General features: G+C 33.5%; 1 protein-coding gene across 1 annotated transcript in view; it reads right to left on the bottom strand.

The window, feature by feature from the left end:
* Positions 1 to 12,182, bottom strand: part of USH2A (usherin) — a 777,205-nt gene that overhangs the window by 179,189 nt on the left and 585,834 nt on the right. Inside the window, exons 47-48 of the mRNA XM_003930351.4 lie at positions 7,083 to 7,281; positions 2,779 to 2,947 (exon numbers count right to left, since the gene is read on the bottom strand). Of these exons, the coding sequence (XP_003930400.3) occupies positions 2,779 to 2,947; positions 7,083 to 7,281 (368 nt within the window). The remainder of the gene's footprint in view (positions 1 to 2,778; positions 2,948 to 7,082; positions 7,282 to 12,182) is intronic.

A 12,182-nucleotide genomic window follows, 5' to 3' on the forward strand; every position in this document is an offset into this window, starting at 1 on the left:
TCATAACATCAAAAATTTTAACGTGATGTGGAATGAAAACACTATTATTTCCATGCTCAACTTGGTCTACTGGTGTGAAGAATGGTAGGAATTGAACCAAAATGTCCATCACATCACCGTAATTATAATTTTATAGCAATTATTTATAAGCAAGGGCAGATAAGAACTATATATGAAAACTCCCCAAATGTAAGTTATTTAGAGAAAGTAAAGCATTTAACAGTATTTGATCCATTGTTAACACCGTGAGTTGTAGTATAAAGAAGCTGAACAGTTTTCTACAAAATCCTTATTTCCATATATATTTTTATTTTTTCTTACTTGGAAAATTTGGTTTACTAGAACATATTTAATTTTGAAATATTTTTGATAGAGAATAAGAAATTACAGCACTGCTATAAAACATATATTTTTTTCCTATGAATTGTAAGGAAAAATAATGAGTGAAGGTTCTCTGCCTTGAGTAAATTTGAACAGTATTTAATCAGTAAACCTGAAACCACCTTTGCAAAAATTATGACAGTAAGAAAATTCTGACACTGGAAAATTATGACAGTGAAAGATATCTGACCTAATAAATTCCATCTAGTCTCCAAGCTACCATTGTCCTTTCCTGGGCATAGGCCAAGATAACTATGGGAGGTATGTAGTTTACAGTTTAACTTCAAACCAATGATGATAGCCCTTTTCTGAAACAAATTCACTCCTTGCTTGGAGAGCAGAACATCTTTATAAAACAAATTAGTCACAGAAACTATAGGTCAGGTGTTCATGCCACCAGAGGACACATGTCCTAACCTTCCCAATTGCTCCCATAGATAACATCACTATTGTAAAACCTAAGATTGGACTTCAAGGTATTTTTCAGACTCTTTATTCTGATGGACCAGCTAGCATCACCCAGACCAATAAACTGGCTCATCTGATCTTGCAGTCCCCATACAGGAACTGACTAAAGGCAAGTAGACAGTTCTGACTCCCCGTAAGTTTATCCCCAACCAATAAGCATCCCCCATTCCCTAGCCCTATGCTCACCAAATTATCCTGAAAAAAACCCCCCTAGGTTTTGAATTTTCTGGGAGGCTGTTTTGAGTAAAAACTCCTGTCCTGCTTAGTTGGCTCTGCATTTATTAATCTCTTTCTCTATTGCAATACCACTGTCTTGGTAAATTGGCAATATCTGTGCAATGGGCAAAATAAATCCATTAGGTGATTATGTTCCTTCTACATTTGCTACAGTGTTTTCCAGAAAAGACACTGGGTTAGACAATGTCTCATTTCACATGCCTTGGATGGATACAGTTATATTGAACACAAAGTACACTGAACCAGATGTTGGGCATAAATTTCACCTTAAACTAGATATCTCAAAGCACTTAGCTTTCCTATGGCCTCCAAAACTTAGTTTTCTTCTTTTTCTCCTATATCAATTTCCTGCTCTTTGAAGGAGATATCAGTATCAAACTTAAGTAGCAGAAAAAAATTTGTATTCTCAATTACCTTTGTAGGATAAATAGTAACTGACAATGGTAGTAACGAAGAGTTTAGAAGTCTGAAATAGTCCTTTTAAAAAAATTGTCAACACATGTTGATGCTTTTTGGTTAAAGAGTCAGTAAAATACTCAAAAGAGCAAAGATTTAGGAGACATACCTATATTCACATTTTAGTTCTTCCACTTCTATTCACTTTTATGAATCTGGATATGTTATTAGTCCCCTCTAAAATGGTTTCCTTACTTGTAAACTGCAGAGTAAATACCAATTTCCCAGAGTTGTGAAGATTCTATAAGTTATCGCATGTAAAACCTTTAATATGGAGCCTGTGAGAGACTTGGTACTTTAAAAATGCCACTTGTTGCTGGGCATGGTGGCTCACACCTGCAATTCCAGCACTTTGGGAGGTTGAGGCAGGTGGATCATGAGGTCAAGAGATCGAGACCATCCTGGCGAACTTGGTGAAACCTCGTCTCTACTAAAAATACAAAAATTAGCTGTTCATGGAGGTGTGTGCTGGTAGCCCCAGCTACTCAGGAGGCTGAGGCAGGAAAATCACCTGAACCCAGGAGGCAGAGATTGCGATGAGCTGAGATGCCACTGCACTCCAGCCTGGCAACAGAGTGAGACTCTGTCTCAAAAAATAAAAAAATAAAAAAGCCAGTCGTTATTATCATCATTCCCAATTATATTCACTAGGCATTGTTTTATGTAGTTGAAATTTGGATCAAAATAGCTAGCTAAGTTGGCTAATGGTAAAAAGGAGGGAAGAAAAAAAATCCAGTTTGCCACTCTTGCCTGACTTATAATGATCAGAGAATACTTCCAGTGGCCTAGAATTCTCACAAATGAAATTTGCTGTAACAGTCTCTCCAGGAAGAATGCATGTGTAGTTCATATTAGAAATGGAAGAAGTGGGAAACAGCTTCATGGAGTGGAAAAGTCAGCAATTCACAGATTTAACATTGAAAATATATAATCATGTTAATAAAAAAAAAAAAAAGCCACAAGATAAAAGTAGTTAACCAGGATCTCCAGATTTATTTCTTTATGTAGTAGATATTGTAAATTCCTGTGTTCTCTCTTTTTCTAATATTTAGCCTTGCTTATATTTTAATGAAGCAGAAGGAAGAAATAATATTTAAAGCAGGCCATTAGCTATGTGTTTGTGGTTCAATTTTTGTTGGCGTGGGGGAGATGTTTGAAATAGTTCACTGACATGAATCACCTGTTTATATTCTCAGATTCCCAAAATTTTTGAGTACACCTGGAAATAATCCTTACCTGGTAGAATTCTAGCATAATACCCAGAGCAGCACTGATGATCTGGTTGTGCCTCTTGTATTCGGCCACCACAACAAACTCCGGTAGAATTCAGAAAGAACGGGATATACTTTTCTTCGCAACAGTGGTGGCCAGGCTTGGGGTTATAGAGCACGCCGTTACAACAAATCTGAAAGTATGAAATCAGTTTTAAAAAGGTATCAGTTTAGTTAAGAATATTATGCCACTATATCTCATGGAATATAATTATTTTCTTATGAGGCATTGATCTGAGATATTATTACTCATATTTCATTGGTTTAAAAAATGTGTTTTCCAGGATCATTCAAATTTTATAAACGTTATTTCATAGAATACATGTTTTTTGAAGTCTTCAGCCATTCTTTGTGCCCTATGATGATACTCTAAATATGAATTGTCTTTTGAATGTCAGTGCTTCTGAGGTAAAAATGTTCAGAATTTTAAATGAACAATTTCCTTCATATATATATATATATGTTTCTTTAAATGATTACTTTTAAAACACCACATCTATGGATACTGTCTCTTATTGATCCTTTTTCAAAATAAATTGGATTTTTTCTTATAATTTGTATGATCACTTATTTATGAACCCAATCTTCAGACAAGGTAATCACAACAGAGTCCAATATTTGCATGTATATGTGTATATATACATATCTCATGAGTTACTACATTTAAAAAAGGAAATCTATATGGAAATTAATTTTGAAAAGCCCTTTTAACTCCATTTTCTTTAGTAACTGTGAAAAAAAATTATGTGCTTGAATAATCAAATAATTATTCGCATACTCACTTAAGGTCTGAGAGACTGACACACTGTATATACAACAAATCAAACAATGAACAGTTGCTAAAACGTAGCCTCAGAACTCTTACTTGGAATAAGTTGCACTAAATGGCTAGACATTTCCTGTGTTAGGCAAAAGCAACCACTATGAGGCATTTCTCTTTTTTTTTTTTCATTGCTACCTCCAAAGTGCACTAACATTTGAACCAATTCAACACGGGAACGGTAGAATGTAGAAGCTCTAAGTCTTCAACAAAGCCACTAGTTTAGTACTTCACTCATTTTTCAAAACTTACCTAAAAGCAAAGAAATTAAGCTCTTAAATTGGAAGTCTACCATTGTGGTTCCTCAGGTGGCCTTGCTAAACCAACTGTGATGCATTTCTTTCATTTAGTTATTGGCAATAAGGATTCAAATTTTTTCTAATCGCAAGGATAAATTTGGTGACTGCTCCCTTGGATGTCATATTCTGGGTGAAAAGTAAATTTCAAAATCATGCTCTATTTTAAAAGTTAAGCAAGAAACATTCTCTGTGTTTTATTTGGGATTTGTGAATGCTGGTAAAGTAAAACAGCATGCATCTCCCTCTTGTTTTATTATAGTGACCTAAAATCTTGTCATTTGTTTTTGATCTTGAAGCATTTATTAAAGTCCCAGTCACATAGAGTTTGTTTCTGGACACAAGCACGTCCAACACTTATCAATTGGATAAATATTGATAAGTGCTGGATAAAAAGCAAGTTTATCCAGTACTTTTCACCTTCTTTTGAAATTATTCCTCAAAGTGATGGGCCATTAGGACTGGTTCACTTCTATGTTTTCATTATCAATGCTTTCTCAGGCTCCGTCAGCCAAGTAAAACACATGCCTTTCTTCTAAGCCATTCTGGTTCAGATTATCGATGAGTCCCAAAGGAGACTTTTGCAAGCAATTGTTTCTCTTGGGGGTTCTCTCCATAAACAGAATACTTCCTTACTGAACTCAGTCTTCAAGTTAGTTATCTCAGACAACATAAATGAAAATTTCAGTAACTTGAATTAATTTGTGTGTGGCTAATTTTCAAAAAAGTGGCCTGTTCCTTGCTCGATGGTTTTTAAAAGCATGTTTCTAATCCAGTGATTCTCAAAAAGTATGGTTCCTGGACCAGTTCCAGATGCATCACTTGATCATACAGTTTGGCTCTGTGTCCCCACCCAAATCTCATGCTGAATGGTAATCCCCATGTATTAGGGAGGGACCTGGTGAGAGGTGATTGGATAATGAGGGCTGTTCCCCATGCTGTTCTCTGTGTCTTTTTATTATAAAAATTAAAATGATTTTTATATATGTCTTTTTAATATAAAATTTTTATTATGTAATAAAAAAATTTATATTTTTACTTTGATGTATCTTAATTTTTTGACGCACGTAAAAATTTTATTATATAAAATTTCTTAAAATATTTGTTATATATTATTTTATAATAAAAGATGTGTCTATTTTTTTGTTATCTAAAATTTTACAATAAAAAGTAAATATAAATTTAGAATATATGTTTATATATTCTCTCCAATCTTTCATGCCAGGAAATGTATCTTAGTACCTAGCCCCAAACTGAAACTTTCAAATTTTTTCTTATAATTTAACTGACTTCCTTTATTCTCTTTTACTGCAATACCTGTGTTGCCTCTTTAATTCCAACAATAAATATAAGACTTTGTTTAAGGCATCATTAAAAAGTATGTCTCTTTTTGTTCTAATAATGTATGACATTTGCATTACAGGAACATCTAAATGTGATGTTTCTTTTCAAGACTATGAGGTGAGATTTGCACACGTGTTTTCTAAAGGCTAACTTTTGCTTCTCTATTCTTCAATTTACATTCATTTTCTATAAAAGGTGACTTGCATGATTTTTTTTTTGTAGAGTAGATTCATCTTAATCATCTTTTAAAATTAATTAAAAATTAAACTAACCAGTTCTTTGTCATTCATTGAATTTAGAAATGTTACACCAACCAGTCATTTATTTGGTACAAAACTTCATTAAATTTCTTCAAAAGTTAGAAAAAGCAGTTTCTGAAATCACAGCATAAAGAAAGATAGAAGCAATTTTATAAAAAATTTAGCCTAAACATAGGTAACTATTATGCTGTTAATACTTTATTAAATACATTTTTTTCACATCATTAATTTTTCTTCACCCTTTCATAGGTATATTTTAATTTAATATGGACATTTTAAGAGCATCTACCTTTTGATCTTTTAGAAAAAACTTAAATTGAAACATTATCTTTACTAGTTTTATTCTACTTAGCTTTGATTTTACCACTAAAGTTATGGAGTTGAAACTTATAAAATCCATATGCAAACCTAAATTACAATGACAATTTTTGGCCAGAATTAGTTTTTATTTTAATGAAACACATTGTTTTCTGCACTGGACAAACTTTAAATCATTAATTCACATGCCTATACAACTATTCTCTCTTCATCCACTTCTTACTGGGTAATGCAAATGTCAAACATATTATTTTAAAATAATGGAAACAAAAAGAATTGAGAAGTGAATTCTGTATTTTGCCAATATTTTCCCAAGATTTTTTAAAAATGAAGAATATGTTTAATGGGCAAATTTATTTTAGTATTTTTCTTCTCAAAAATCCTAAATTTAATTTTATACAAATATGTTCATAAGATGTGCATATGTGCATATTTAAATATGTGCATACCTAATGGAATAACATGATGTCAAACTTAGGCATAATGATAATTTTAGAGTGTAAGTATCAAAAAATACATAGTAACTGCTGGCTTTATGCATTTCTTAGATGATAACTATTGCTAAACTTGTGTCAGCTATAATAATTTGTAAAAATTTGATCCATATTGCTTCAGTAACTCACTTTCTTAATTACTGTGTTCTTTTGCAGTAAATCTTATAAATTTAGTAGCAGCTTTAGTCATTGAATGTGTGAGAGGCTGTTGTTGACAAACAGGAACATTAGTTCATTACATGAAATTCTACCTTTAAACTAAGGATTTTCTTTGTTGTCAATAAATGTCATTTACAAACTCCTCTGTCTGGCTGTATTATTGATCTGATTTCTAAACAGCATCTAAAACAAACATTAATCTACAAATGACTATAATTCTAAAATATTTCTGACAAATCACAAAATGTCCTGTTCATAGTTACTCATCAGCATCATGTAAACAAATACCCATTTGTAGCCGAAAAGATCTGTTGAAAAGAAAATTTCAAGCCATTTGATCAAATACAAAAGGATGTACCCTATTCTAATAAATTTATATTTCCTGTGAGGGTAATAAAAAATGGGAAGGCTAAAGTGCTCATGAGGGTGATAAGATTTTTATAAGCATCCTTTCTTCTGCATGGAGTCTTCAAAGAGTAGAGGAAGTATTGACCATGATATACCATGATGTGAGAAGCAAATAATTTTAGTTGGAGTCTTGACTGAGAAAGTTCACTGATTAGTTTGAAAATATTTACCTTAGCTTCAGGAGAATAGCAAATGTGCCCACAGATATATTCAGGTTTTTGACACCTCACTGCCTTGCAGAGCTCATCACTGTGGTCCTGCATTAATTTCTGAGTTTCAGGGCATGGATACCATGTTTTCCATAGGAGATCATATCCAAGAATGATGCCATTTGGCTTCCCTGGAGATTCCCAATCAATTTGAAGAGATCTGCAACAGAGAATAATCAATACTTCTGAAAAGACACCATTTAACGTTGCTGCTATCAGTCTTACTTTTCAATTAATTTTCCAGATTGATCCAAAGATCTCTTTCATCAATAACCTCCTAAAATGTGGCAGCAATAGATAAGAATATATATGTAATTATATATATTCATATATGAAATCATATATTTTCAAATCAATCAAAACTATGTTAGCTTTTGGAAGAATAACATGCAGCGTGAGTGCAGTGGTTTATCACTTTAAGTTTCAAAAACAAGAAGTAAATACCACTACGGCTAATTAGGAAAATCAGAGCATTTTGTTTGGTAAGCGAAGGTAAGACATACATGACTTGGTAAATGAAGTGACAATTACAATATGTGACAACTTAATGCCTACTTCTAATCACTTCTCCCTTGCCTTATCTTAGCTAGGAGTAGTGACACAAGAACACTGTGATAGATTCCTATGGAGGTTCTTAGGAAAGTTTTCTTGAAACAGCTGCTACCTCCTTTTCTCTTTCTTTCTGCTAAATAAGATGTCTACAACTTCAGCAATCATCTTTCAGTCATTTGATAACGGCCATAAGTATCAAAAGATTCCACCATTATATTTGGCATTGCTGAACCAGTTCCAACAACTATCCACAGCTGACTCTTGAACAAGATGAAATTGAACTATGAGGATCCACTTACATGTAGATTTTCTTCCATCCTGCCACCTATGAGATAGCAAGGCCAACTCTTCCCCTTTCTTCTCCTACTTAGTCTACTCAGTATAAAGATAATGAGGATGAAGACTTTTATGATGATCCACTTCTGCTTACTGAATAGTCAATATATTTTATCTTCCTTATGATTTTGTTAATGACATTTTCTTTTATCTTACTTATGGCAAAATATAGTGTAAATATACATACAAACTGTGTTTTAATCAGTGTTTTATTTTATCAGTAAGGCTTCTGGTCAACACTAGACTATTAGTAGTTAAATTTGGGTAAGTTATATGCAGATTTTCAACAGTGTGGAGATCAGCAGTCCTAACCCCTGTATTGTTCAAGAGTCAACTATATATCTAGAACTGTTTACTTAAGTTTCTTTTGTCTGGTGTTTCGGTACTTGCAGCCAAAATAAATACCCAAATTGAGAAATTTTATAGTTAATAACTTATTTAAAATATATTTTGTGGCTGGGCACATGGCTCATGCCTGTAATTCCTGCACTTTGGGAGGCCGAGGAGGGCAGATCAATAAGGTCAGACATTTGAGACCAGCCTGGCCAACATGGTGAAGCCCGGTTTCTATTAAAAACACACAAAAAGCCAGGCACGGTGGCTCAAGCCTGTAATCCCAGCACTTTGGGAGGCCGAGGCGGGTGGATCACGAGGTCAAGAGATCGAGACCATCCTGGTCAACATGGTGAAACCCCGTCTCTACTAAAAACACAAAAAATTAGCTGGGCATGGTGGCGCGTGCCTGTAATCCCAGCTACTCAGGAGGCTGAGGCAGGAGAATTGCCTGAACCCAGGAGGCAGAGGTTGCGGCGAGCCGAGATCGCGCCATTGCACTCCAGCCTGGATAACAAGAGTGAAACTCCGTCTCAAAAAAAAAAACCAAAAAAACAAAAAAGACACACACACACACACACAAATTAGCTGGGCGTGTGGCACATGCCTGAAATCCCAGGTACTCAGAAGGCTGAGGCAGGAGAATTGTTTGAAACCAGTTTGAACTGTGGAGGTTGCAGTGAGCTGTGATAGTGTCACTGCACTCCAACCTGGGCAACAGAGCAAGACTTCATCTCAAAAAAAAAAAAAAAACAAAACAAAAAGAACTTTGATTTGCTATATCTTAATTTTCTGACTCATCTAAATATATTCAGTTTTTTTTCAATAACTCTTTAAATAGCATGGTCAAACATGGGTTTTTTTGGTCAAAAATATAGTAGCCAGAGATTCCCATAAGAAATATGTTGACATTATCATGTTCTTAAAGAAAATGTTTGATTTTAAAAAATTGAGTGATAATTTCATTTTAAACCCAAGCAGAAAGTTTTTCTGAGAGGCAGGGTTTGGTATACAATGAAGCTATAACAACTCATCAAAACTTTACTGCATTTTCAAAGATCTATTAATATTTCATTTGCTGTAGCAAATGAGGTCATAACATAAAGCTGTTCACAGAGGAGACAACCCTGAATAAAATGATTTACCCTCAGGTTAATGTTATAGAACTTAAATTCTGCACTTAGGTTCACTTGCCAGAAAAATACTGCCTAGACCACACTTCTCTGCCATCTTTAGTATTTGCTTAATAATCTCTCTAAGAAGAAAGTAAAGTTTTTAATAAAGCCCCAGAGATTTGAACATGATGCATTCTTGCAATATAGCACAGCAAAGAAAACTTCTTCTTTGTGGAACACATAAATGTAAAAATCATAATAATTTTTGTTTTGTTTTTAAAAAAGTGAGTGACACTCTGACATTCAAGATTAGTCCATTTTTTTATGATTCTAATATTTCCAGCCATAATAATTAACTAATCACAGACATCTGTAGGGTGCACTTTACATATAAAGCATTAGTATTCCCATATATACTTTGGAATGAAGCAAGCACATAAGAGCCTTGTCTTTCTATTTCAAAAGTTAAACAATAAAAGTCTCACAACTTACATTGGATGCTTTTTTGCTACTGTGTAAAATAACATTTCAAATATACATTTCATTTTAAGGAAAAATATGTCTTTGTAGGCCAAATTACTGGACCCTATCAGAATTCCAAGTGATATCACATATTAGGAATTAAGCCCAAACATTTACATGAAAAAGCAGCAGTCAAGATAAACCTCAACACTTTAATAGACTGCTAAAAAAAAAAAAAGAAAATTATTATTTCAGTTTTCTGGAGATACAAACATAACACATTCAGTATTAAGACTCTGTAGACAGAAAATTAATGTCACCTATGAGAGAACAGTTTCACAGGTGACTTGTATAGTCACAGTTATTATTCTAACGTCTTTATCCAACTTTCCCAAATTAATTCCACCTACTGCAGATACCTCTTTTGTATTCACTGCATAATCAACTATAGAAAAGATTTTATTTAAGTGATATTCAAGAGTTTGACTTATCCACGAAAGCTCATGAACTAGTAAAGTCTAGGAAATACCATGCGGAGCACCATCCATGCTATTATAACTTCTCTTTCTTGTGCAACGTAACTGCTAGGGGGGACCACCTGTATTTTCAGTGAGAACATGAACAGTTTGCTTTTGAGGATTTAATCAGTAGATGAACATAAATGATTAATAAGAGTAGTGGGTTTAACATCTGTACATCTCTCATTAGAGCCAACTAGAGAGACAATGAAAACTCCTTTGGTGGCTGATCTGAAAATGAAAGGCATTTTTGAGAAATACGCATCATTATTAGTTGGATTAATAGTTTCCTTGCTTTGATGTTTAAGAGTAAATTAGAAGGAACGTTCTTCAATCCCAGGAATGGATGTTAAATACTGAAGAAAAAGAGATGAAGGCATTTTTGGGCACTCATGCATAAACATAAAGAGATTGCAAATCTTTGAAGGAATTTTTTTGGTAGACTTGTTCATGAAATGATCATTAGAGTTTTTTTTTAGATTTAAAGCACTAGGGATTGAACTTTAAGATACCTAAATACAACTTCTGATATAAGCCACTATGTTTATACACATTTTTTTTCTCTCTCAAATCTTTGGGTTACATGCTTTCATATTTTCTTGTTCCTTCCCATTCACACACACACACACACACACACACACACACACACAACACATACACACAACACTGTGGATGATATATTGCAAAGTCTGTAGGCTGAACTATGTTCCTCCGAAAGTAACAGGCTTTACTAGCAGTCAGTTAAATTACAGGTGGATTACAATCTTGGGGAAGCTTGGAGTTTAAAAAAATATTTTAAAATCAATACATAATAGATGCACATATTTTAGGCTATATATAAGAATTTAATACATTCATATAATTTGTAAAGAGCAAATCAATGTATTTGGTATATCCATCACCTTAAATATTTGTTTTTTCTTCATGCAAACAACATTTAAATTACTCCCTTCTAGCTACTGTGAAACATTTAAAAGATATTGTAAACTACAAACCACCTTACTGATCTATCAATACTACGTCTTATCTCTTCATTGAAACTGTAAATTTACATCCATTAATCAATCTATTCTTCATCCCCATCTCCCCATGACCCTTTCAGGCCTCTGGTAATCACCAATCTACTCTCTATCTTCATGAGGTTCACTTTTTAATCTCCCACATATGAAAGAGAACATGTAATGTTTGTTTTTCTATGCCTGACTTATTTCACTTAACATAATGACCTTCAGTTCCATCCATATTGCTGTAAATAACAGGAATTTAGTCTTTTTTTTTAATGGCTGAATAAGAGTCCATTGTGTATATGTACCACATTTTCTTTATCCATTCATCCACTGATGGGCACTTAATTAGGTTGATTCCATATTTTGGCTATTGTGAATAGCACTGCAATAAACATGGAAGTACCAGTGTCTTTTGAATATACTGTTTTCCTTTCTATTGGGTATACATCTACTAGTGAATTGCTACATTATACAGTAGTTTTAGTTTCATGAGGAACCTCCATACAATATTCTACAGTGGCTGTACAAATTTACATTCCCACCAACAGTGTAAATAGAGTTCCCCTTTCTCCACATCTTCACCAGCGCATTCATTATTTACTGCTTGTTTATTTTATCAAAGCTGTTTTATCTGGGTGAGATAAGGTTTCATTATGGTTTTGAATTGCTATTCTCTGATGATTAGTGATGTTAAACATTATATACCTGTTGGCCATTTGTATGTCTTCTGAATAGGCA

This window comes from Saimiri boliviensis, chromosome 14 (genome assembly GCF_048565385.1).
Source record: "Saimiri boliviensis isolate mSaiBol1 chromosome 14, mSaiBol1.pri, whole genome shotgun sequence".
NCBI lineage: Eukaryota > Metazoa > Chordata > Mammalia > Primates > Cebidae > Saimiri > Saimiri boliviensis.